The sequence below is a fragment of the Ictidomys tridecemlineatus genome, chromosome 1, assembly GCF_052094955.1.
Source record: "Ictidomys tridecemlineatus isolate mIctTri1 chromosome 1, mIctTri1.hap1, whole genome shotgun sequence".
Taxonomy (NCBI): domain Eukaryota; kingdom Metazoa; phylum Chordata; class Mammalia; order Rodentia; family Sciuridae; genus Ictidomys; species Ictidomys tridecemlineatus.
In genome coordinates this window covers 50,367,344-50,393,879 of record NC_135477.1, presented here as the reverse complement: position 1 = coordinate 50,393,879, position 26,536 = coordinate 50,367,344, and the positions used below count along the sequence as shown (strand labels likewise).

Below are 26,536 nucleotides of genomic sequence, written 5' to 3'. Positions count from 1 at the left end.
AGCCATAGGTAGGTGTCTGTCCAGCCCTGTACAGGCTTAGAGCAGGTCAGTCAGCAAGAGCCCACCCAGCCCACAGGGAGTTCTGAGTGGGCAGCTGAGGGTCAGGGGGGAAGGGGGAATCTTGGTCCAGGTAAGAGTCCGTCCGTGTGGTCCCTTCGGTCAGAGTCAAGGCTGGGGTACAGGGCCCAGCTGTGTGTACAGGAGGGGTGGTCCCCGAGGGCAGGCTCCTCCCCAGCCAGCCCGAAGCCCTGCACTGGCCTGGCAGAGCTGGGGCTGGGGGTGGGGGACCTCATGGCCAGGCACAGAGGCAGTTTCTCGCCTTTTTATCCTGCTTCCTGCACTTGGAAGGGAGAGCTCGGCCACCTCTTTACTGGATATACATATTTCATGCAGCCATTAGGTGGTGGCACCAAAGGACCTGCAAATCTTCCCTGGTCAGCATCTGAGTGGGCAGCGAGAGGCCCCCGGGGACGGAGCTCATGATGGGAGACATTCCCACCTGGGGGAGAGGACAGGGCTTGGGGGTGCTGTGCTCTATGACAGTCCCATCTTGTCCCCCAGGGGCTTACCACCTAATCAATCGCCTGGGCCTCAGCTGCCCCAGGTCCCAGAGACTGGATAAAGGGTCCTCCCGCCCTGATAGTCCAAGTGCAAGTCTGCCCTGCACCAGATTAGAAGGGCTGTCCCCAGGGTCCATGTGGGATCTCCCGGGTCAGGTCTGCATTCCCCGTCCCCTCCCCCTCCATGTTCCCCTCCTCCCCTTCCTTTGGAATCTCTCTGCCTGTCCCTTTTTTCTCTGCTCCCTCCACCTTCTAACTAGGTTTTGCTCATTCATTCTTCAGTTGGGGACGTCTCTCCGGGGCTGGACATGGTCTGTGCCAGCAGGGAGCCTGGCCACGCTCCTACCCTCACACTCCCCGTCACCTGGCCTTTGACTGGGGAAGAGGCGGAGGCCAGGATGCCCCACAGTAACCAGGGCTCCTCACCTTCAGGTCCTCCGTCCCCCGCCCTTGCAGGTCCCCGTGTTTCCCAGAGACAAGGCTTAGATGACCGCAGAGTGATACAGGGACAGGGCTTTTGTTCTGAGGAGGCAGAGGTGGGGACACCCTCCCAGGCTGATGGACAGGAAGTGAGAGGGCCAAGTTCCACTGTGTTCCTAGGGTGGGTGAGACCTGGCCTGGTGACGTCCTCACACACAGGTGGAGCCTCAGGGGGCCTGGCTGTCCTTCACCAGGTGTCTTCAGGCACCACTGTCACCTCAGGTCCCCTCCTTGGGTGTCATCTTTACTCTGTTGAACAGCAGAGGCCTCCGTCGGGGAGTGTGGTGTCTGACACAATCGTGTGTCGCCCCTGTGACTCGGAAAGCGCCTACCATCGGGCCTTAAAGAAGCCGGGGAGCACCTGGAAGCCAAGCCCAGGGGCTGGGGTCCTTGTTCTAGTTGTCATTCAAATGCTTTCTCTCAGTTGGAAGTTGGGGTTAAGGGTCAGCTTGCAAAACACCCTGGACCGTCCTGGTGTGAGTTGAAGGACATTCCTGACGGGCAGCTGAGAAAAGCAACAGCTGGCAAAAGTTGACACAGTGGCCAGAGAAAGAGTCACCCTGGCCCACCCAGGACCACACTGGGGAGAGGGAAGGCCGAGGTGGAAGAGAGGCCACTGTGCCCCGCCACAGTGGCAGTCCCCTAGAAAGAAGGGTCCCGCTGGCGGGCTTTGTGCCCTAGGACTGGATCCGTGTTCAGACAAAGCCTCCGGGCCTGTGACACGTGCCAGCAGAGCTGACGGACACCTGCTCCGTCCCGCGGTGCTGGTTGCGGCTCTTTTGAAGGGAAGCCTGAGGTCCCCCGCGGGTTCCCTGGTGGCTGTGCAGGGCCGGCCACCGGGAGCTTACCAGGGCTCCTCCTGAGCTATCCAGGTGTCTGGTGGCAGCAGAGGAGTCGGAGGGCCCCAGGCCTCGCTGTTCCAGGTCATTTCCAGACAGGAGCTTGGGCGGGGAGGGGGCGTTTCCTGAGGGGTCCTCTGGGGTGGTCAGGGCAACCCTGTCGCCGTCCTCCCATGGGGCAGTGTGCACCCTGCGTGGCCCTGCCCCTCGGGGCTCCTGGCCAGGTCTCTGGTGGGCTGCAAGCCTGGGGGAGCCGAACGGCATCTTTTTCTCTGATCTGCTGCCCCCCCTTGCCCCATGCCCTGTCTCCACCGCTGACTGCTGCCCACCTGAAAGGCCCTGCCAAGGTCGCCCAGGAAGCCCGAGGTCCGCCTCCAGCTTTTGCAGTTTCCTCTGACTATTGGGGTCTGCCTGGGCCACAAAACACGGCCATGAAGCCCCCCGCCCGCCCCTTCCCGCACTTATGCGAATCCGACCATCTATTCCCAGAGACAGCGGCTGCTCCTTTTTCCTGAGTTATCTCTTAACCTTGTCATCATTTACTGGCGTCATTAGACATCTTTTCATCCCATCTGCCACACATGTCACTAGGTGGGCCATCCCAGTCAAATCTGTTCCGTCTCAGGATGCCGCTGCCGAGGAGCCTGGCTGCCCCGGGCTGGCGAGCACCCCTTGCCCGGCGCTGGCTGCCGTTCCATCCATCACTTCTGCTTTCTTAGGGACACGTTCCTTTTCGTCAGGGGAGCAGCACATCTCTCCACGTTCAGATAAAAGTGAGGCTAGGCTCCCTTTAAGAAATTCATCTCAGAAATCCATCAGGATTTTCTGAAAAATGGTCAAATCTTAGCCAAGCACACACACCTGTGAGCCCAGAGGCTCAGGAGGCTGAGGCAGGAGGACTGAAAGTTCAAGGCCAACCTCAGCAACTTAGCAAGACCCTGGTCTCAATAATAATAATAATAATAATAATAATAATAAAAAGAAGAAGAAGGAGGAGGAGAAGGAGGAGGGGGGGAAGGAGGAGGAGGGGGAGGAGAAGAAGAAGAAGAAGAAAGGCTGGCGGTGTGGTTCAGTGGTTAAGCGCCCTTAGGTTCAATCCCTGGTACCTACAGAAAGCTTTAGAGGCAATGACCCCCTGCAACTGCAGTCTCCGTGCTGTTGGCTCAATACCTTTAATGACACACGTGTGGTGGGTTTTTCTGCTCTTCCTGTTGGTGCAAAGCCATGGACGCCTGAGCCTGGACAGTGATGTCCCCGTTTCTCTTCTCTCTCGCAGAAAAGATCAACCGAGTGTTGTAGTTAAGTGATCTATTAACTAGTCCTCGTCCTTGGTCCCCTAGTTTGCACAGGGGTCAGGCAACATGACGTAAAAACATCAACCTTTCTCTTCTCAGCCCAGTCAACTTGAATGTCGTCCGGCTAATGGGTGGGCATCCTGGAGGGGGAGCCTTTGGAACGCCTGGAGGTCGCCCATGTCTGTACCTTTGGTACCCAGTCATCGGGATCTGGAGGAGGACGCAGAGCTCAGGGTGCACAACCCCCCGATAGGTCAAAAGCCCACTTAACAGGACTAGGAACTCTGTTCAAAAAGGAACAGAGAACGAGACCTAACGGTCAGGGACGGTCACCTTGGCCCTAGAGACAAAATCAAGCTGTCCGCCTGCTCCAGGCGGTCACAGATTCCCAGAGGCTGCGTTGTAGATCTCAGGGTGAAGACAAGGACAGTCAAAGTCCAAGGGCTCCAGGGAGAGGAAGGACCAGGACCTCCGAGCTCAGTGGCAGTGGCCCTGGCAGAGGGGCAGCAGTGTGGCCCTGGGTTGGCCGAGCATCAGAGACTGCAGAGATGCCCGAGGAGGGGTGGGTGCTGCTGCTAATGATGCCAGTTGCCATGACTGCAGAGGGAATAAAGGTCACCCGCTGTCCCCCTCACACAAGGGGGCTCAGACTCCTGACTGGGGCTCAGGGAGGACAACACCGTGAGGGACGCGGGGATCACCTGTGGCTCAAGTGCCCCTCAGGGGTGCGTAGGAGCCAGGCCTTGCCTCCACCAAAATGAAATTAAAAGAGACCAAACCCCGAGCCACTGTCCCTGTGAGAGGACCTCACACCAGATCCAAGCAGTGGGTTCTGAGGACTCCAAACCCGTCGCTCTGGCAGACGCCGGGCAGGCCCGGGACAGCCTCCACAGCCAGGGCTCACCTGTGGGGACCCCTCAAAGGGGTCCCACTGGGTCACCAGAGATACATCGTTGTCCCATAGAGCTCCTCACGTCTCCCAAAAAGAGGACAGAAACACAGTCGTGCAGGAACAAGGCTTTGGGTCTCACGGGAGGCAGCCTGTGGGGACATGTGGGGACAGTCCCAAGCTGACTCAACAGGAAGCAGACACCTGGGGGTGTCGTTTTTACTCTGCTGGTTACTTCGGTGTCTAATACCTGCGTGTGTTGCCCTGCACCTCGGAAAGCTCCTCCCAGTCAGTCGACAGAAGGCGGGGACCACCTGGGGAGCAGCCGGCCAGGGGCTCTTTGCTCTCTGGGCCCGCAGTTAGCTTAGTGACTTGGTGGTCGCTCACTTCCTGGCCTGTTGCTGGGCCCTCACGCTGTCAGACTTAGGTGACGTCTCCTGTTTGCAGACCAGGAGCAGCTGCCCCATGAGTCACGGGCGAGCCTGATTTGTCAGGGAGACTGGGAGCTGGGCAGGTCCCTGGAGGGGAGAAGGGAGGTGGGTTTCATGGGAGCTTGGGTCTCCTCTCCCCTGGAATAACCAGCTCTCCGCCTGCTGAGGACACGACCTCTCGGTTGGGAGGCAGCAACTCATAGAGCCCAGGTGAGCCCTTTACCCTCCCTGTGCCTCAGTTTTGCCATCTGTAAATTGGAGCTCATAACCGCTACCCGTGAGAAGGAGAAAAATGAGGTGTTCCATAAACGGTGGCATAGCTGTCATTGCCGAGTGACCCGGGGCAGCGAGAGGCCCCTCGGGGAGCCAGCATGTGGGGACAGTCCCAAGCTGACTCAACAGGAAGCAAGACACCTTGGGGTGGCCTCGCTGCCTGTGGTCCGCCTTCTCGTGTGTTCAATGAGGGTCCTGCGGTGAACTCTGAGCCTGACCGGGCGGCGCGGGGACAAAGGTCTGTCTGCACACAGTCTACAGGAGCAAAATCCGTGGGGACAATGCGTGGAACCGGGGTTCAAGAGGCAGCTCTGTGGACGCAGGCAGCCAGAGGCCCCGAGAGGGCCCCTGTGTGAAGAGCGGGGTTCTCCACGTCCCCGGATCTGAACCCGTGTCAACACTTCCTCCCCATTTGGTTCATTTGGAATATAAATACATTATTCAGGGATCTGCCTTCCTGAACTGAATATATGAAACACAAATGAGCTTTTTCATAAAAATTCAGGTTTATTACAGAGAACATAGAATTTAATAGATTTCCTGGAATCGAGAGGCTTTTTAAAAGGGCCTCAGAAAATATTTAGTAGAAAGGTATTAAAGTATATTTTTAGCCACAAAACCCCTATCCACGCGAGATCTCACGGAGAAATGGTCGGTGCAGAACCGACGTCCGAGGCCCCCAGGTCACGCCAGGCCTTTCCCTCCTGGCCTCTGGTGGCAGGTGGCACTGTATCAGGCTCCAGGGCAGCGGCCTGGGAAGGGAGCAGGGGTCACCTGTAGAACTGTGCCCACTCGGAGGGTGTGATCCCATGAAGGAGCCAGTGGATGGCGCCCCGCAGCCCGCCCTGTGGATTCCAGCCACGCGGGGATAGGTCAGACGCCATGGTCCAGCCACAAAGGCCACCCGGCATCACCAGTAGAACCCCTGTCTTCTGAGGAAAGGGGAGAGGGGGTCTCCCTGGTGGCCTGAAGGAGGAGCCCAGGCAGAGAGGGGAGGCTCGCTCTGCTCCCGACCGGCTCGCCACCTAGAGGGGTGACGGGTTACTGCAGGCCTCCCCTGTCTGCGGCCTGGGAGATGGGTGGAATGTCAGTCTCGGCACACAGGTGTTGGTCCCGGTAAACAGGATGTTCTTTGAAAACATAAAAGGTCACAGAGTGGAACAGGCTGCTGATGTGACCGTCACAGCCACTGTCGTCAGTGTAAGGCTGGGCTCGCTCCCTCTGGTCCCTTAGACTGCAGGTCACTGAGACTCCACTTGGTCTGGTCTGGGTAAAGAAGTCTTTTTGTTTAATTTTTTTATTTGTTCTTTTTAGTTATACATGACAGAGAGTGATTCTGGCATATCATACATACGTGGAGTCTAACTTCCCATCCTCGTGGCTGTACATGATGTGGCATCTCACTGGTGGTGTATCGTATGTGAACACAGGAGAGCTCTATCTGATTCAGTCTACTGTCTTTCCCATTCCCACCCCCTCCCTTCCCACCATTCCCACTGAACATCTATCCTCTCTCCCCATTGTGAACTAGCATCTGCATTCAGAGACAACATTTGGCCTTTGGTTTTGGGATTGGCTTATTTCATTTAGCATGATAGTCTCCAGCTCCATCCATTTACCAGCAAATGCCATGATTTCATTCTTCTTTATGGCTGAGTAATATTCCATTGTGTATATGTACCACATTTTCTTTATCCATTCGTCTGTTGAAGGGCACCCGGGTTGGCTCCACAGTTTGGCTATTGTGAATTGAGCTGCTGTGAACATTGATGTGGATGGGTCCCTGTAGGATGCTGATTTTAAGTCCTTTGGGTATATGCTGAGGGGTGGGATAAGTAGAGGTCTTGATGGACTCACAGGCCAAGCTGCGGGCGGAAAGGGACAGCAGACTCTGGACGCTAAAACCGCCAGGATTTAGGCTTCCCGTCCGTCGCTGGCTCTCCCATGGGTGCCGCTTCACCCTCCCAAAACATCACGGCACCCAGCTTCACTCCGGAGAAAAGTGTTCGTCCCCAGCAACAATGAGAAGGATCCCGATGGAGGATTCTGCCGGACCCACAGTGGTCAAGGGCCACCCCCAGGCCATCCCTGTGGCCGGGTGGGGTGGCAGCTGGAACTGAGTCCCTGTGTTCCATGGGGGAGGAGCCAGAGAGGATGGCGGAGGTGGGTGGGGCCTGCGTGGGGAGAGTAGGCTTCCAGCGGGCGACAATCCCCCCTGAGTGGTGGGTCGTTCCTGGGTCAAGGGCAGGACAGGAACCCTCCTGGGCCCCGTGGGCAGCACACACGCCGGGACCCACCAGGCGCTGAACCACGCCCACCTTGGTTTGGGTCAGTTGGCCAACCTACAGGTTGTGCCTGGGGCAGGTCTAGGGTCTCCCACGCCCGGAGCACCTGCAGGGGATCCGCCTGCCCAGCCTGGCGCGAGAGGGGGACTCACACAGATTTGGGGGGACCGGCCCCTGGAACTGTGCTCTCCAGGACACAGTTCAGCAGCCGTTGGTGGCTGGTGACCCCTGAGCAAACAGCACGGCTCTGGAAGTCTGCGGGCCAGGAGGGGGGTGGGAGAAAGGGGGTCCCCAGGCCCTTTCCTGGCGTGGCCAGGAGGCCCAGGTGGGCCTGGAATTCACCACTTCCTGTCCCCCTGCAGGCAACCGACAATGACGTGGGCACCTTTGGGGAGGTCAGCTACTTCTTCAGTGATGACCCTGACAGGTGAGACCCGCCCCCACTTCCTCTGCAGTGGCCCCCACCACTCACGGGGTCCAGCAGATGTCCCAGTGCCCAAGGGTTATGCTGGGCCCTGCAGCTGGAGCACTGGACTGGGAGCCAGAACCCAGGGACATTGTTGCTGCTTCATCCCTGAGTGCACAGCACAGTACCGTTAGTCAAGTTTCCTAGACTATCTGGGACATAGTTTCTCAAATGATAGCCTTTAGCAGGGTGTGGTGGCACACATCTGTAATCCCAGTGACTTGGGAGGCTGAGGCAGGAGGATCGAAAGTTTGAGGCCAGCCTCTGCTATGTAGTGAGACCCTGACTCAAAAAAAAAGGTCAGTTTTGGGAATGGAGGAGACTGTGTGTGAGGGCTTTGAAGCACGAATGATCGCACCCCGTGGCCACCGCTAGCAGCCACGGCCCTAGGAGTTCCAACTGCAGGCACTGTGTCTGTGCATCACCTGTGTCATCTCACAGCTAAATGTTGGAGGCACTTGGTGCTTGGCCACTATTATTACTTCCACTTCACAAATGCAGCTCAGAGAGGTTCTCACCTTCCCAAAGTCACACAGCAGACAGGCACCAGGCCAGGCCTCTGCACACGACAGGACACACAGCGTCCATCTGGGGGGGGTTCCTAGCCTCACTGCCTGACCGGGGCCAGCTTTGCCCATCATGGGGACACGGTACTGGCCTGGTCCCTGGCCACCTCTTCCCCTCACCCACAGTTGCTCTGAGCCAGGGGAAGCCCCTCCTTGTTGACCTCGTCAAAGGCCACGGTGAATTCATGGGCAGGTCTGCGTCTAAAAACGAGGGATCTGCTGCACTTGAGAGAAGAAGGGGGGAACAAAGGCGGTCAGCTCAGGTGGACGCCCCACTGAGTGATCAGACAGAGGGGGGACCCTGGGCAGCGTCCTGGGCCACACTGTGGGGAGGCCTGGTGTGGAGGAGCAGCAGCCATGGTCGCGGGCACAAGCCCCGCCCACAGGGTGTCCACGCGGCTTCCTCCCCCCCCATCCTGGATTCCGCCAGTTCCCATCTTCTGGGCCCGGTGCTTCCTCTGTCCCTGAGCCAGGACCTTCCGGGCCTGGTGGCACGCAGCTGTGGATCAGGACAGCTCACCTGAGCCTCCAGGGGACCTTAGAGGAGGCAGTGGGAGGGATTGTGCCCTGGGTCTTGCTTCCCCCAGGGGACAAATGCCAGCCCCTCCCCCAGTGCCTCAAGCAGGCCACAGAGGCAGCTCCCAAGAGGTGACAACCCTCTCTTCCCGTGTGGGACACTTCTGCCATTTTTGAGCATTTTGGTGCAAAACTCCCCGGGGTGACAGACCCGCCTCTGTGGCTCTCCAGCATCTGGTGACTCCTGCTGCTGAGGCTCCTGCCCGCATGTCCCCAATGGAGTCCCCCGAGTCCCCCCAACCTCACTGTTGACCACGCTGCCCTTCCCAGGACCCTGCCCCCCCCTCGAGGCGGCCCAGACGCCTTCCTGTCACCCTGTCCATCAGCACGGGCGGGACATGGCAAACGCGGGTGGCTGCCCGCCAGGCTGCTCTCATCCAGGCGCCTTGGCGCTCCCTCCTCCCCCGCCAGGTTCTCCCTGGACAAGGACACGGGACTCGTCATGCTGATCGCCCGGCTGGACTATGAGCTCATCCAGCGCTTCACCTTGACCGTCATCGCCCGGGACGGGGGCGGCGAGGAGACCACAGGCCGCGTCAGGATCAACGTACTGGACGTCAACGACAACGTGCCCACCTTCCAGAAGGACGCCTACGTCGGGGCCCTGAGGGAGAACGAGCCCTCGGTCACGCAGCTGGTGCGGCTCCGGGTAAGTGCCCTGGGCGCTCCTCGGCCACCTCCCTGTGGAAGCCACCGCGAGCCACGCCGACCTCCGGGCACCAAGGTCCAGGGTCCGGTTCTCGGACTGTGTCGGGGCTTCTCTGAGCATCACCTCCTGTCCCTGGTGACCAAGGGGGGCCTCACTGATAGTGTCTGTCACAGCTTGACTTTCTGGCCACCATTTAGCAAAAGGATGCCCCATGTCCCTGGCAAAGATGTGGCCAGGGGAGTGGGCAGCGGGTCCTGTGGAAGGACCTCCTTCGGAGCCTTTCAGGGTCCGCTGCAGCGGGCAGAGCCACAGGCACCACGGGGTGCGGCCCAGTTCACCAAAGGGGAAGCAGGAAGGGAGAGGCCAGGAGACAGGGCCACTCACGGAGAAGCAGGGCCAGACCAGAGGAGGGATACGCTGCAAGTGTCCCCCAGGGGGGCCCTGCCATGCTTCAGTGACCTCAACCAGGGGCTTCTGAATGTCCATGCTGCTTCCCCACACCACCTGCCCCAAGTGACAGGACCCTGGTCCTCCATGGGAACCTGTCCCAAAGCCTCCTAGGGTGAAGGCAAGGGAGGGCAGGCCTGGGGCATGCAGAGCAGGAGCCCCCCAGCGTGCCGGAGCTCCCCGTCAGACCCCCTCCTGCTCAGAGTGTGGGAGGCTCTGGGGTCGAGGACAATCAGGAAAGAAGCTGATAAATTGCGACACCCCAGAAGACGGTCAAAGGGGGCGGGATCCGCAGGGCCTTCCTCCCCATTTACTTCCTCGGAGCATACGTCTGTTAGATATCCGTCTCGTTTCTACACTGTGCCACACTCGGGTACACAGCAGCAATTGAGAAACACAGGGTCCTGCTTACGGGAAGCTGGTGGTTTAAGCAGGGCAGGCAGCAATTAAATAAGAAATGACAGTGGGCATGAGGGTAGTGATGGGACACACAGCACCAGGGACCTACTCCTCGTCCATTTATATTACCATAACAAAATGCCCAAAGCTGAATACTTTATAAAGAAAAGAGGTTTGTTGAGCTCCCAGTTTTAAGGGCTGCAAGTCCGGGATCGGGCAGCCTCATTGTGTCAGCCTCTGGTGAAGCCCCCCTGGATGCATCCCAACATGACGGAGAGCACCGTGGTGGGAGCATGGCAAGGCGAGCAATCCTATGTTCAGACAGGAGACAAGAGACTCAGAGCCAGACTCGCTTTTTTATAGAAACTCGCTCCCTGCTCCGGGGCCCTCACCAGGGTCCTCCATAGTTACAATAATGCATCCTGATGGCCCCAGTGACCTAACGCCTCCCGCTGGGCCCCTCCCTTCAAGTTTCACCTCCTCTTGGTGCTACTGCAGGGGGAACCAGGCCACCAGCTCCCAAAGCCCCGGGGACAAACCACGCCCAGCCCCCTCCCCAGGAGCCCTTAGGGCCTGGAGCTCAGAGAAGGCATGGGGTGAGGCGGGGGTGGGGGGGTGGGGGGGTGTGTAGCACCCATCCTGGCAGGCCCCCCCCAACCCTGGCCTCCCGCCCTCCTCCCAGGCCGCAGCTGCCCCCTCGGTTTCCCAGGCGGCCTCTGGGCTCTGGGTCCAGCTGAGGGCCACAGACCCCTGGGATCCTGGGCCAGGACATGACCCACAGGAAGAGGGAGCCCTGGGAGGGGCCGGCCGTCCCCTCTGTCCAGCCCCGGGGCTCACGACGCCCCGTGCACCCGCTTCCTTCCAGGCCACAGATGAAGACTCGCCCCCCAACAACCAGGTCACCTACAGCATCGTCAACGCCTCCGCCTTCCGCAGCTACTTTGACATCAGCGTGTACGAGGGCTACGGAGGTAGGCGCCCGGCCTGGGGGGCGTGCGGGCTCTCCTCTCCCCGGGAAGGGCGCCTCGGGCTCCCTGACCCCTGCCCACTGGGGAGCTGCATGTGGCCAGCGGTCACCCTTCCAGAGGGTCCGCCCCACATCAGCCAGAGCCCTCTCTGGTTCCTGGGCTGGAGAGTGCAGTTTGGAAGGCCAACGTTCCCGGAATCCATGGGGGTCCCTATTTTGTACCCAGTCTGCCTGGGAGACCCACAGGAGGAGCCTTGTGACCTAGCCTCCCATCCCTTGGGCCGTCCTGGGCCACCTCACAGCCTTCCCTTGCTGTCTGTGGCCCTTCTTTACCTGGACCCGCCCTGCCTGGACCACAGTGTGTCCTTGTCCCTAGAGCCCTGGTAGCAGGAGCAGCAGCAGCAACTTCAAGACCCAAGATCCCGAGAGCGAGCAAGGCCACCTTGCTTTGTAGATGAGGCCGCCGAGGCCGAGAGGCGGGTGCCACTTGCCTGAGGTCACCAGCTTGGCACTCGGGTCCCTGTGTGGTCTGGCTCTTGGTTGCCTCTCCAGCCTGGTAGCTCAGCAGATGCCCCCACCCTGACCAGAATTCAGCCTCTCTGAACCCCTGGACACCCTCTGCCCTCGCGCTGGCCGCCTGCGTGTTCCTCCTGCCCACGGGAGAGCCCTCTCCCTGCCTCTGCCCCCTGCTCCCTCTGGCCGGCTCTGAGGCCCACGAGAAGCCTCCTCTGCAGGAAGACTCCCGAGTGCTGGGGCTGGGGCAGGCCTTCCCTGGCAGAATGACCCGTGCCTTGGACGCCCCGGGTCCCCGCTCATGCCTCTCTGTGGTGACAGGGACGTGCGGTCACAGGAAATGCCCAGCCCAGGGCTCTCCCTGACATCTGAAGTCCCTGTTGACAATCAGGAAAGTAGCAGGCCTGCACCCACCCTCCCGCCAGAGGCGCCCTCAGACCTGACCAGTGAGCCAGCACTCTGTGTCCCATGTCCCCACAGAAAGTGCCATTGGACACTGTGGTCAGGGCTCTGCAGGTGACCTGGCCCACTTCCCTGCCAAGTTGAGAATCGGTGACTCAGCACGAGAGAGTGACCGCAGGTTCAGGCTCTGCCGTGGGGGGACACTTGAGAACTGAGGCCTCTCTTTGGCCCCCTGCAAGTCTCTCCTCGTGGTCTCCCCCCGCAAGTGAGACAAGCCAGGGGAGACCAAGGACAACACTGCCATCTGCACCCCACTGCCAAGCCCTTCCTGGCGCCCCAGTATTGGGCAATCAATGGTGAATTCTGTGCTTATGGGGTGTGTGGGGGGGGAGGACTGGCCACTGGGACGAGGCTAGAGAGTGTGACCAATAGGGAAAATTCAAGAAGAAAAGTGTCAGGGGAATGAGGGAGACAGACAGGTAGACAGTGGAGCCTGCTGGACTCTGGATTTGGCCAAACCTAGGATCATATCCTGGCTCTGTGTTGTTGCTGGCTGTGTGACCCTGGGCAAGTCACTGAACCTCTCTGTTTGGTTTCTTCATCTGTAAAGTGGGGCTTTTCATCACACTTATCACCTAGTGAGTTCAGCACGCTGCCTGCTGCACGTCAGGAAGTCAGTAGATAGAAGTGATGACCAGGAGGCTCCAGATGCTCAGAGGCCAGAGAGGAAACCCAGCAGAGCTGGCCAGGGTTACACCGGTTGTCCCTTCTCGGCCTAAGGGGAGCCCTGGCTGGCTGGGCATCCAAAGCCTGCCTACAGGGGGCCGCTCCTGCCGTTTCAGTGATCAGCGTGAGCCGCCCCCTGGATTACGAGCAGATACCCAATGGGCTGATCTACCTGACAGTCATGGCCAAGGACGCCGGCAGCCCCCCTCTCAACAGCACAGTCCCCGTCACCATCGAGGTGTTTGTGAGTACTCGGCTCTGGCCTTGCTCCTCCAGGGTACAGGGTGGCAGGGCTGGGGACCCTGCCCAGAGGTGTGGACCACGTCCTTGCCTATTCCCACAGCTCGGCTGTCCCAAATTCTGTCCCCAGCAAACCGCTGCCTGCAACTAAGCTGCCTGCCAGGGAGCCCCGGGGCCTGGGGTTCAGGAAGGGCCAGATTGCCCTGCTCTGGCTCCTTGGGGGGCCTCAGGACAGCCTCTGGGGGTGGGTGGAGCTGGGGCCAGGCAAGAGGAAATGAGGTGGAGCCACAATCTGTGAAGTTCCAGGGAGTGACCGCCGGGTGGTCACCTCTCTTCTGCGTCCCTCTCTTCCCCTCTCCACTCCTCTGAAGATCTGAAGGGACCTGAAAGCACAGCACAGCTTGTCTGACATGAATGTCAACACGCCCTGGTGCCGTCCCTGTCTCACAGTATCAGCCACTGAATCCGTCTTCACCGCGGCTCATTTGTCCCAGGCCGCCCCCCAGCGACCCGGGGAATACAGAGCTTGGCCTGTCCCCGCTGAGACCCCGCACGCTGGGTCTCAAGACCCCCCCAGCCCCCCCACCTGCATCCAGGGCAGTGAGAGCCTTGTGGCCCCCGGGATTGGATCAGGTTGCCATGAGCTGCGGTTTGCCAGGAGTTCAGGGGCAAGGCAGGGCCAGCCCTGGAGGAGACGGGGTCCTGGGCAGGGGTGAGGGAGGCTGAGGGAGCAGCGAGGGGGAGAGCCAGGGCAGCAGAGCGAGGGCAGAACAGGCCTGGTCTAGAGTCCTTGTGTGTGACCAACTGGCTTCAAGGAGTGGAGGGGGGAGAGGGGTCCACAGGAGCCCAGAACGGCCTGTCTTGAGCCCACCACCTCCCGCCTTAACGTGGACCCAGAACGGTCGGTCCCCTGGCAGTGCTGACCACGGCTGGTGTCCACCACACCACAGCCTGGCCACAGCCCCCACGCCTCCCCTCACCTGGCCACACTCGTGGCCCTGACCCACCCGCCACCCTCAGGAGGACTGTGGTCCTGTCTATGAGGCAAGAGGCCTGGGTGGAGGCGAAGGGAGGTGGGCACCTGCACCCCCACCCAGGAGACGTCGGGTGGGAGGGGCGCTCGGCCCCAGCATAGGGCTTGGGAGGCACCTGGGTTCGAGTGCTGCTCTTCCAGCTGTGTGGCCAGGAGAGGGCTGCTTACCGCTCGGAACCACAGCTTCCCCATCTGCAAAATGGGGACAAGCCTGGCACCTTCCCCAAGGGGTGCCTTGAGGACTCCAGGGGATAAGGCACCTGGCACCTGGCACCTGGCCGTAATCGCAGCCGATGAGACAGCCACAAACACTGCCACAGCAGCGGGCTCCAGCCTGCCCTGTGCTCACGGGGCAGAGGGACCTCTGTAGGCTTTGGGAGAGGGCGGGGCAGGGCGGTTGAGGGGGACGGTCGAGGTCTGTACTCCAGCCCAGGGCCTCGCAGGCGTCACCACGCAGTGGCAGCTAGCTGAGCTCCACCAGCGCCCGTGCCTCCATCGCTCAGCCTCTCTCAGCCCCATTTACAGATGGGGACACTGAGACTCAGGGCGGGTGGGTCACAGTGCCTCCTGGCCCCTGGTTAGTGGCAGAGCTGGGTGGAACCCCACCCCTGCTGCCTCCAGGCCTGTCTTCTTCCCTCCACACTCGATGGCCTGGAGCCTGGGTGCTCCGTCCCCCCATGTGACTGAGACCTGGGGACCTTCTTGGAGTGCACATGCTCATCCGGCCGGAATGAGCCGAGGCTGAGGTTCTGGGTTTGCAGCAAGGTGGTTGATTGACACTTCTGCTCAGGGGACCACATTTGGAGCAGCTAGGCCTCCGGAGACCTGTCCTCAGGAGATTTTGAACCCCAGGGGCTGCCCTGCACCCCAGGACCGTCCCAAGCTGGGACAGGGCAGGGCCTCTTCTCTTTCCCTCTCAGTCTCTCTAGGGGACCAGAGCCAGCAGGAAGAGGAAGGCCAAGGACTGAGCTGACCTTTTATCCACTGCAAATACTAGAGTGGGCGCAGCCGCCCCTGATTCCAGGGAGCAGAATCTCTGGGGGCCGAGTGGGCGCGAGACTCCGCTTCAAAACGCAGGGGCTTGGGTGGGGCAGCGCAGTCCAGCAGAGGGGGTCCAGTGTCCCCTTCCCTCAGTACTGTCACATGGGTCAGCAGGAGCATACACCTCCTTTCCAAGTCTACCCCAGCCCGCGGCGACCAGGAGGGGCTGGGGACAAAGACAGGTGCCACCTCAGCTGTAAGTGGATCGTCTGGTCCCGGGAGCAGGGCTCTTGAGCCGCATCGTCACTCGTAGCTAAGGACCACACTTGAAAAGGTCACTGCCTTCCGGCTGATTTTGCACGTGGGTGGTTTTTAAGTAGCTATCACTTGGCTGCGCTGCCTCCTCCCTCCACCAAAAGGGGTTTCTGAGGGAGACCCCTGGCGAGTTGGGGGGCTGACGGCAGCTCCCCACACAGGCCAGGCCGGATGGGGAGAGGCGGAGCCCAGGACCAGAGGGACAGGGCCAGGAGCAGGTGATTCCTTTCATCCACTGCTTGTTGGTTTTTAATAAAGAAGTCAAACTCGGTTTGTAGATTTCCCATTAGGGGACAATAAGCTTTTGTGGAGGGAGCGCTGAATTAGAACTAATAGCAAACGCAGCGCCAGGATCCGGGGAAATATCACCGCTAATAAGTTTCTGCCTCGTGCTCCGTGGCTGACATTCCCCCGTCTGGTGCAGCCAGGCAGAAGCTCCAGGGTGTGTGCAGGGGCACTTGTGCCCATGCCAGGGGCCAGGGAGAGGTCCAGGGGTGCCGCTGGGGCGTGGGACATCAGGACAGTCCTGGGACAGCCCAGTGCCAGGGCTGAGGGACCGGTCAGCGTGAGCCAAGGGACAGAACTGGAGCGTCCCCTTTCTGGGCACCCACGACCATAGCGGCTGAAGCCCCGAGGGGTGGCTGGCCAGGCAGCGTGTCCTCTTTCCTGGTCGCTTGGCCAGAAAGGACTCAGCACAAGGGCTTAGCCCAGCCCCCTCCCCTGGGGGAGCCCTCAGCCCCCTGAGCCAGGAGACCCTGGGAGCAGGACCTCCTGAAGGCCGTGGCTTAGAGACTGCCCAGGGCTGTCCCTCGGCCCCCTCTTGGGCTCTGCCCTGCTCTTAGGTCAAGGGGGAAGGCTGAGGGCAGGGGGGCCGGAAGCCCCTGGGGTGAAGAGGAGGAGCAGCCGGTCAGAGGCAGGGGCTGCATGTGGCTCTGGCCCCCCAAGACGGGGCCTCCCCAACCCATGCCCAGTTCAGCTCCTCAGTCCAGCCCCGCCCTCGCCTGCTGAAGGCCTGACCAGAGGAGGGAGAGCTCCAGGAGGGGGCCAGGCCCCTGGCCGGGGTGGGAGCCCTTGTCCCTGTGCGTGAGGAGAGTCCGGCTGGCCCTGCCTGCAGCCCGCCCAGGGCAGGATCTCAGGGTCTGGGAAGGACCTGTGGCCAGCCCCTGCACACCCCAGTACCCTTGGGGCTGTGGCACTCCAGGGACGCGGGCGAGCCACTGCTCCTTCATTCCCGTCTTTGCCCCCTGGAACCCGGGCTTGCCAGAGGGACCCCCCACCCCCGGCCCTGGTTACCTGTAGAGGCCAGAGCTCCTCGGAGCCACCAGGCCCAGCCTGCGCCCTTTGGCCCACCTTGAACTGCCGCCCAGCCTGACCGGCTCCCTGGCCCCAGCTACCCGCCCGCTCTCCTTCCAGGACGAGAACGACAACCCGCCGACCTTCAGCAGGCCCGCCTACTTCGTGTCTGTGGTGGAGAACATCATGGCAGGTAGGCCCCCCAGGAGTGAGGGGCGGGCGCAGCCAGCACCCTCGGGCACCTCGAGGCCCGCTCCAGGCCCTGCTCACGAATGTAGGGAGGTCCGTGGCCACCTCTGTTTCCCAGGCCAGGTGTCCTGGGACAAGTCAGGAAGCCTTTGAGGACGTCTGGTTATCTGCTACCAGCAGCTACTTAGAGAGCAGCCACCATGTGCAGACCCTCCCCTGGAGGCTGGGTCCCTGCTCCCTGGCAGCAGGAAGAGGATGGTGACAGATGACGATTAAGCCGTGTAGAGGCAGAGTTCTGAGACTGAGGCTGGGAGGCGTCTAGGAACCAGGACTCCCTTGAAGAATGGCCTTGAGTTGTGTTCCTAGGTGAGGGTGAGGACAGAGGCTCCGTCCTGGGCCACCCAGGTCCACGCCTGGCTCCGGGGCATCTGCTCTGCCCCGAGTCGACCTGGTGGCCTCACCCAGAGGCCAGAGTGTGCTCTGCTGTGGGGACGTGCTGTGTCAGGAACTGTCGCACCACTGCATGAGTCAGAAACTGCCAGCTCGGAGATAGCAGGATCAGGGACACCTGGATAAGCTAGAGTCAGGCACCGTGAGGTGCAGGGCCCACTGGAGTTAGGGGTGGCCTTCCAGGGGTACCACAGGCCTTTTTTGGGGGGTGCGGTGTACCAGGATTGAACCCAGGGGCACGTAACCACCAAGCCACATCCCCCAATTTTTTTTTTTTTTTATTTCATTAGAGACAGGGTCTTGCTAAATTGCTGAAGCTGCCTTTGACTGAGATCCTCCTGCCCCAGCCTCCCGCGTCGCTGGGACATAAGTGTGCACCACTGTACCCAGCTCCATGGGCCTTTTAAAGGGAACCTCTGGGCACCTCTCTGGTGTCTGACGATTAGCTAGTCAGGTGCCAGGCCATGTCCAGCCCACCCCTCCCTGTGACCGCCACACATCCCCAGGAGGTGCCATCCTCCTGGAGCGCTTGGGGATCTCCCATGGGGTCTTCACTGTGGTCCCTAGTTCTCTTCCTAAGCAAGGGCGTGTGGATGACAGGGCACAGTAGAACTTGTGTATCTGTGCCCTGCTCAGAGCAGGATGGACCAGTCAGATCCGAGGTCCCTGGCCACCTGGAAGGGGCCACCATCACCTGCCTGACCCCTGACCTTCCAATGCTCAGCACAGACCACCAGCAGAGTGCAGTGGGAGCAGACTGCGGGCCACGGTGCCCAGCGTGCTTCCTGCCCAGGGGTCCTCCCCGAGATCCCACAGGGAGGTCCCGTCTGCAGAGCAGGAGGCTGAGGCTCAGACAAGCCCAGGCACTTGCCAGGCCCATGGTCTCCAGCTGGGGTTAAGCCGAGCCTGGGTTTGGGCCAGGGCTGCTGCGGAAGGGCTGATCCTCCACCCAGGAGTGCGTGCAGCTAGGGATGAAGGTGAAGCCTTAACTGGACATTAACGAGAAAATAAAAACCCTTATAAATTCCCCCGCCAACAAGATAAAACAGGACCAAAATTGGATGCAATAAAGGTAGAATAGTTTAATATGGAGCTTCATTTCTTTTTGACTCAAAAGTAAAAGGTGGTCAGTCTGAGTGTTTAACGAGGAGGCAGCTGCAGGGTGAGGAGGTAGCACTGAGCCTCTGGGGTTGGGAGGGAGGACAGGCCACCTCCCCCAGGGTCCCCGGCTGCCCCCTCTGACGGAGCCTCTTCCCACACAGCACAGGGTCTGGGCCAGGAGGGCAAGTAGTTGGGCCTGGTCACCCCTGGAATCCCCCAGGGGGCAGGCTCCCTGCCTCCCTGAGGCCTCTGGCAATGCTAGTCCCCAGGGACTGGGACTGGGGGCCCAGGTGAGCAGTGCCTACCCCCTTTGTCTCCTGGAAGGAGCCACCGTGCTGTTCCTGAATGCCACCGACCTGGACCGCTCCCGCGAGTATGGCCAAGAGTCCATCATCTACTCCTTGGAGGGCTCCTCTCAGTTCCGGATCAATGCCCGCTCAGGTGAGCCCCCGGGCCCTGGGCCCTGCACCCTTGGACTCACAGGGCCAGAGCCAGCCCACTCTGAACACCTGGTTTTATCCCTGAAATTTTCACAGAGTGTGATTCCTGACCTGACCCCGAAACCACCTCAACGTGAATCTTTCCACTCAAGGTCGTCTTTAAGGGCGAGGAGTCCTATTATGTTTCAAATACCTGTCGTTTTACACACAGGTGGTCCACACACCTCCTCAGGGACATGTCTACTCATGTCCAAGTGTCCCCCTCTCTCAGCCACTGAGCTGGTCCTTGACCTGCTCCTCACACACACCTGCATGCCAGAGGACTGCTGGTGGATTACGTTAGTTATCACAGGAAACAAGCTTAGAGTGGGTCCGTAGAAAGTTCTGGAACACTACTGTCATCATGTTCTTTTATCTATTCACCTAGAGCCCCACCCCAGCTCCCTGCTCAGCCCGTGCATCTCTGTCCTCCTTCTCCGGTTCTCTTGAGCCTTCCTCCCACTTTCTCTCCTCCTTGAAGCTGGAAGGAGGTAAAAAGAGACAGAAGGAAAGAATTAGAGACCCCGGGCTGTTCCCAGACCTGAGGGAATCTGGGGTCTGGTCACCAGGAACCACCTGCTCTGAGCCAAGTGCGGCTCTAGGCCCTGGGGTGGAGGGGAGGAAGACGGGACCCTGCGAGGCGCCCTCTTCCAGGTACCCACTTCTGTCCGAGCCGGGGAGCTCCAGACGCCAGCCCTGGGCGGCTCAAGACAATGGAGACACCCAGCCGTCCAACACGGTGTGCGGACAGCCTCCACGGGCCAGTTCTCGGGCCAGGTCCCTTCCAGGTTGTGGCTCCAAGGTCACCGCAGAAGGAAGAGCACCCGGGGCATGGTGCCACGCGGAGCTCATAGGCCAGGCCTGGAAGTGACGTGCCTCACTCCTGCCCACTGGCCAGACCAGGCGATGGCCCCGCCCAGGTGTGAGGGAGCCTGGGAATGGCTCGCAGGCCGGGGGCCCCTTTCCAGGAGACGTCTACCTGGGGAGCGAACAGGAACTTAGGGGACCCTGGGCGTCCCTGCCATGGGCGATCAGTGGCTCCCCAGTATCCATGGCTGCCCGTCAGAGTTGGCCCCAGTGTCTCCCCCATCTACTTTCCCTGGGAGCTCTGGAAGCAGATGGCCGGAGCCGATGTCCACAGACGACAGAGGGACCCCAGGGCCATCATGAGCCCCTCCTTCCACCTCTGAAAACGCAGAGGCCTCCCTCCCTGCTTTGGGAGCGTCTACCCCAGCTAGCCACCCCCCACCCTCCCCCGTTTCCAGAAAGCTCAGAGCAATGCTTCCAGGACCCCGTGGAGACCAAGGCACTCCCGACCCTGGTGTGAGATGGTCCGGGACCTCTGCGTGCTCTTAACTTACACCACCAACACCATGTGAATGCTGTAGGAAAGTTGTTCTGTTGGATTACGCAGGCAACCACCAAAAGAAAAAACGACACCTCATTCCAGATGCAATTATTTTCCCCTAATTTCTGCTTAGTGGAATGTGCACCTGTGGAGACACGGAGGGCGGACACAGAAGCCGTGTCACTCACTAACCTCAACCAAGTGCTGTTCTCAGCTCTCTGACCTGCGTCTTCCCACCCTCCAGCATTAGTCCCATTTTCCAGATGAAGAAACCGAGGCCCAGGAGAGGCTCAGAACTTCACTGAGGACTCACAGAGCTGAACTTGGGGCTCCAGAGCCCCAGGGTTAAACGCTGCGCCGTGGGAAGCCACGTTGGAGCCCGCAGTGCCACCCAGATGGAGTGTGGCTCCGCCCTAGCCTCTGTGTCAGGGACTCCAGCTCCACGCTGGGCCCTGTAGTGATGACAGGGACATTTTCTGCTGCCTGAACACGGCTCCTCCAGCTCCAAAGGTGGAAGCCTTTTCCTCTGAGCTCTTTGGTCAAATTAGCCAGGGCTGCTGCACAAAGGTGGCCTTAATTGGATCTAATTTCCCAGACAGGAGAGGCCATCGATCATGCCGTCAAGTTCATGTTTAAAACTTTTTAGAGATTAATTTCTTCCTCGCCCTGACAATTAACTGACACCACCCCACTGGGGAGCTTGGCTCAGTGGGCAGACCTTTGCCAGTCTTTGGTCCCTGGCCTGAGTACCTTCCCCGACTTCTCCCCCACGCCTCGCTTCCTGCTCGGCCCTCGCTGTTCAGAGAATAGGCCAGGTGGCCCTCGGGACCATCTGACCCAGCTCCCTTGTTTTATGATCAAAGAAACCAAACACAGAGAAGGGAAGCCACTTGCCTCAGGTCACACAGCTCAGGAAAAGGGGGAGAAAAAAAAATGGATAGCACATAGTCCCTGCCCTTGGGGAACTATGACAGTCCACTGGAAGGAAGCCATCGTTTTCTGAGTGTCGGGAGTGTGGCCTCGAGAAGGCACGCTGTTCTCCATTTTACAGATGAGAAAACTGAGGCCCACCCAAGGCCAGGCACCTGGGAAGGGTGAAATCAGAATCAAATCGGGGTCTCACTGTCTTTGTAGAGGAGGCTCCCTTTCCGCTGCCCTGGGAGCTGGTCAGCAGCCTGGCCGGGAGGCCGGGACGAGGTCGGCCCCTACCAGCGCACACCTGCTGGTCTGTGAACTCGCCGCTCAGTGCCGTCGAGTCGTAGCTTGAACTGGGCCTGGGGGAGCCTTACACTGAAATCAGCCAACGCCCCCGCCCCCTTTGGAAGCCAGTTGTCACACACGTGCCAACACACCACACCAAAGGTGACATCCGTCCTTTGGTTTTGCCAAAATAACAAAGAAACACCAAAAACAGCTGACAGGAGTTCTAAGAGTTTTTATTTAACGTCGTCACGCGTTTACACACTAAAACAGTCAAGGTGATATGACTACGCTGTTCCCAGGGTGATTAGGAAATGGCTTTGTGACCATCTCAGGGCACTGTGGATTCAGCTGACGGGGACTGGGTCACCAGCAGGCACGCGTGGGACCCTGGGGTCTTTCCTTCTGGTCTTCGTTTCCTGTGAATACACCGCGCCCTGTGACAGTAGCTATGTTAATCCCACAGCAGCCCTACAATGTTCCCTTTGGGCCAGATGAGGAAACGGGGCAGGCAGCAGCTCTAAGTGACTAGTTGCAGGTGATACAACAGTAAGATAAAGTCAAGCCTAGGCCAGATTCTCTCTGACGGAGTTTGAGGCCGAATGGCCTCCTTCCCTGTTCTCCCGCCCCTTAGCCTCCAGAATTGGCCTTGACTTCACACCCCGGGTGTGTGATCACCATCCCACGGTCCCCGAGCACACAGACAGACACGCACTGCCACCCAGCAGGCATCTCTCCTGCACCCTGGCCCTGCTCCTTCCCTCGCTCTCTCCCTGGCCCACCCGGACCCCCTGGCTCACCCTCTCCTCTCTCTGGCAGGTGAGATCACCACCACATCTCTGCTCGACCGAGAGACCAAGTCTGAGTACATCCTCATCGTCCGAGCAGTGGATGGCGGCGTGGGCCACAACCAGAAAACGGGCATCGCCACCGTGAGTGCCCACCCCGTCCACGCGCTGCCCGTGCTGACCAGGTCACAACTCCCAGCTCATTCCCAGGTGTCCCAGGGCTCTGAGCAGCGTGGGGCATGGAGAGTAGGGAGGGGGCAGATGCCACCTCCTCATCAGCCTTGGGCCATCGCAGCAACCGTGGGGAAGAGGGGCGTGCCACCCGGGATGTGGGAGCACTGGGGTGGGGGGGCACACAGGGCCCGCAGGGCCAGCAGGGGAGGGGACAGAAGGCCTGAGCCCCAGAGCCCCTCCTGCCTTGGCACCGACAAGTCCCTGGGGGCTGTCCCCATGCCTACCCAGCCCTCGTGATGCCTGGGTTTCCTGCCACGAGCCAGTAGGACCAGCAAAGGCACCTTGTCACTTAGGGAGGGACTTTGGGGTCCTGGGTGAGCTCTTGGCTTCAGAAAGAACAGGGAGGTGGGGAGCAGAAAGGCCCCTGTGGGAGAGGGGGAGAGAGGATGGGGGCAGTCTCTCCAGCCCTCCCTTCGTGTGCCCCTTCTGCCGTCCTGGGCTGTCCCTGGGCAACGCTCTCCTGACCGCTCTCAATCGTCCTCACCCGTCCTTGCCAACCCAGAGGGGCGGAGGCTGGGACTTGGCAGGAAACCCACTGTGGCCGGCTCCGTCCAGGGAGGCCCTGCTAATAGGAGTCAGAGCCCTATAAATAATTCACCTGGCGGCAGGTGAGCAGGAAAATTGCTTGACTTGTAGCTGGGAATGGGAAGCTCAAGGGATTCTGTCAGTCCCGCCCTGTCAGTCACCTCCAGCCAAGACTGGGATGGCCCAGCGAACACTTCAGGGCCGTCCCGTCCATTCTGTGCCTCCATCCTCTCCTCCTGAAGGGACCTGGCTCCGTCCTGTCCTCCAAGGACCCTGACCAAGGCTCCCAGAGTTGATGAAACTGGTATAATTAACTCCAAGGTGGCCATCAGCAGGCTGGGGCTGGGCTCAGTGGTAGAGCACTTGCCAAGCACGTGAGGCCCTGGGCTGTCCCCCCACTGTCCCCATCTGTCCTGCCCTTGGCCATCTCAGCGAAGCGTGTCCCACAGCGCCCCCTGTGGCTCCACAGGTGAACGTCACCCTCCTGGACATCAACGACAACCACCCCAGCTGGAAGGACGCCCCCTACTACATCAACCTGGTGGAGATGACCCCTCCCGACTCGGACGTGACCACGGTAGGTGGGCCGGAATAGGGTCCACCAGGCCGCCCTTCCTAGGGGCTACCTGCATGGGGCTGATGGACACGCTTCCCTCTGAGCCAACTCTCAGAGCAGACTTCTAGAAGCTTCCTTGCCTAATGAAAGGTAGTCAGAGATCAAGGGAAAGCCCTCCCCCAGCTTCTGGTGTTAGTGGAACAGTGTCGGGGGGCAGGGGCCGAGCTGTGGCCACTCTTGTCCTGCGATCCCCAGACTCTTGCCACCCACCAGGAGAGCCCCGACCCTCAGCTGTGCCCAGCGTCTGCTCTTCAGCACCTGGTGCCCACAGCCATCAGCCTGGCCAGCTCCCACCGGTGCTGGCCCCAAGGCTGGCCCCCAGGGTCAGAGTGCACTCCAGGGGTGCTCTGGTGCAGCACCCCCAGGCTCCCAGCTGGTGACTGTGTGCACGTACATCCAGGTGCCACTCAGGGTGGGAGGGAGATGTGGCCAAAGCACTGGGCCTGCAGGATGGAGACCAGCCTCCAGCACGGCAGGGTGGAGGCCCCAGGGACCTGCCCTGCTCTGTCAACTCCGTGGGCCTCTCCTCCCACACCCTGGTGCTCCGTTTGGCTTAATTTGGTGGGACTGGTTCCCAGATGTCCACCCCACTGCCACCCAGCCAGCCTTGTGATGGGCATGAACTGTGACAGCTCTAGTGTCCCCATTCACTGCCTACCTGGGACATGTCCAGCACCGTGCCCAGGGCTCCCCATGGATGCTCCCACCCTCAGCCACCTCCCACGGCAGGGGATTCTTGCTGCCATTTTACTACAGAGGACAGACCCTGAGCTTCCGGGGCTTGCCCAGGTCCCTGGCTAGGAGAGGTGGCATCAGGACCTGAACCCGCTCTGTCTTCCTGAGACGAGGGACTGGAAAACACGGGCCCGGCCCTTAGGTTCTACCCAGCAAGTGGCCCCGTCCCGAGGAGCTGGGCATTGACGTGGGTGGGAGACGGGTCAGGGCTTGGGATCTGACTGCCCAGAGGCCTGCCCACTCACCCCCAGCGACCTGGGGGCAGCCCCCACCCATATCAGCCACACCCCACAGTGACAAGCGCCCTGGGGATCTAGGTGGGAGAGGATGTCAACCTGGGAGGCAGGACAAAGACGGAGGAGGGGTTGGCCAGCCCACCTGTCCCCTCCACTGCTCAAGATCTGACTCCCAGCCGCTGGGTGGTGTCCCCTCCCGGAGGCCCCAGGGCGGCAGGGGTCAAGGACGAGGGATCTGGTGTCTGTGTTATTCCAGGTCCCCTGAGTTGGTGTGGCAGGCCAGGCCCCTTGAAAACCACCCTCCCGGGCCATTTGCTGGGTGGGACTCAAGGTCTGGCGTTCTCTGCTGCCACCTGGTGGGCAGACTGGAGACGACCTCCTGCCCCAGCCTGGGACCAAGAGCTGGGGCCGGGCGCCCACCCCGAGCCCCCGTCTGCTTCTATTACCTTTGCTTTATGCTTCGGGTGACAGAGGTGACTCTACCAGGAACTGGCTGCACAGGACACCAGCCTGGGGCACATGATCAAAGTCCCCCTGTCAGGCAGAGATTTTCCAGGTGGGGTCTGCCCTTGACTTGGGGCACTTTTGAGCTGTGGTCCACAGTGGCCCTCTCCACTGGCCTTTCTCATGTTCTGCTGAGCCATGAGCAGATACGGATAATGGGCTGGGGGCCTGCTTGGCACCTGTCAGTCACCCTCCTGCTCAGACCCAACCTGCGTGAGAGTCAGAGTCCTTCCCTCAAAACCACCAGGACCTGCCCCCTGGGGACCCCTAGCAGACCCCTCACCACAGCAGGGGCCTGCCGTCCCTCCTCAGGCACAAGACGGGCAAGGACTGGGCACTGGAATCTCTCAGTGTCCCCTGGTCACATTTGAGCCAGAAAAAATAAAAGTAATGACTCAGATGTGCACAGCAGCAGAATCAAAATTAAACCCTGTTCTATTAAACATCCTCCAAATGTAATATGGAAATCTAATGTTTGTGGAAGTTTTATTACATTCTGAGGACCAATTCTAGAATTCTTGAAAATGTTCCAGAACTCCCAGGAATTCCCAGTTAGGTTTGATGGCCAGGAGATGAGAAATCAAGGGGTACCCCGGATCAAGTTGGTCACGGCAAAATAACTTCAAGATTAGTCATAAAAATACTTTAAATGTGACGGCGTAAGATCTCAGTGTGTGTAGCTGTGCGTCTGTGGGTAGATTTAAATGCCTTCAGGGCCCCCAGAGCCTTCCAAGGCCCCAGCCCCGGTGAGGAGGGGTGTGGCTGGTCACGGGAAAGGTGGCTGCAGACAGAACAGCCAGCCCGGAGGTCAGGTGACAAGAAAAGTGTGACATTTGGGGGGGGGCTGGCCCACATCCTGATCATGTCCCGCCGTCACACACAGGTGTGCACACCCCGCCCACTGGCCTGTCGGTTCCCCGCCCCACTCACCTCTTCCCCACCCCAGAGCCTTTGCATAAGCTCCTCCCTCCCCCAGAATGCTCTGCTTCCTCTCCCCCACAGCCTTCCTCCATCTGTCCCAGCTGGGAAGGTCTCCTGGTGGAGAGGCCCTGCATGCCTCTGCCCCTCTCCTGTGGTTTTCTCGAGGTCCCACAGTCCACGCTTGCTCCTTTGGTTGCCTGTTATTAAGAGGTGGCTAGCTTGGGCAGCTGCTGACACCAAAGAGTCTGGGTTCTCATTCCAGCTCCACCACTTCCAGCTGTGTGACCTGGGGCAAGTTGCTTAACCTCTCTGTGTTCCAATCCTCTCACCTAGAAAATGGAGGTAGTAAGAGTCCCAACCTGGTCAGAGTCAGTATGTCCCAATACTGGCAGCACTGGCGGACAGTGAGTGGCCAACATGCGGCAGCCACCGCCTCAGCCACCTCCCTCCCTGCTGTAGTCCCGTCTGTGTGCCCTCCACAGCACCAGACACACTGTAGGTCTTGGAGACCTGAGTCCTGGAAGGTCTGGTCTGGGGAATGTCTCTCTTTCCTCCCTCCCCAGCTGGGCTGGCTCTCCCTCACCT

General features: G+C 60.1%; 1 protein-coding gene across 7 annotated transcripts in view; it reads left to right on the top strand.

Moving 5' to 3' along the window:
• Nucleotides 1-26,536, top strand: part of Cdh23 (cadherin related 23) — a 377,491-nt gene that overhangs the window by 251,653 nt on the left and 99,302 nt on the right. For all 7 annotated transcript variants that reach the window (XR_013435513.1, XR_013435512.1, XR_013435514.1 and 4 more), the window contains 8 exons: nucleotides 7,415-7,479; nucleotides 9,072-9,309; nucleotides 11,021-11,126; nucleotides 12,880-13,007; nucleotides 16,746-16,818; nucleotides 18,690-18,806; nucleotides 22,212-22,324; nucleotides 23,409-23,516. Coding sequence is in view for 4 of the 7 variants with exons in the window: in XM_078040863.1 (XP_077896989.1) it covers nucleotides 7,415-7,479; nucleotides 9,072-9,309; nucleotides 11,021-11,126; nucleotides 12,880-13,007; nucleotides 16,746-16,818; nucleotides 18,690-18,806; nucleotides 22,212-22,324; nucleotides 23,409-23,516 (948 nt within the window). In the remaining 3 variants the exon portion in view is untranslated. The remainder of the gene's footprint in view (nucleotides 1-7,414; nucleotides 7,480-9,071; nucleotides 9,310-11,020; nucleotides 11,127-12,879; nucleotides 13,008-16,745; nucleotides 16,819-18,689; nucleotides 18,807-22,211; nucleotides 22,325-23,408; nucleotides 23,517-26,536) is intronic.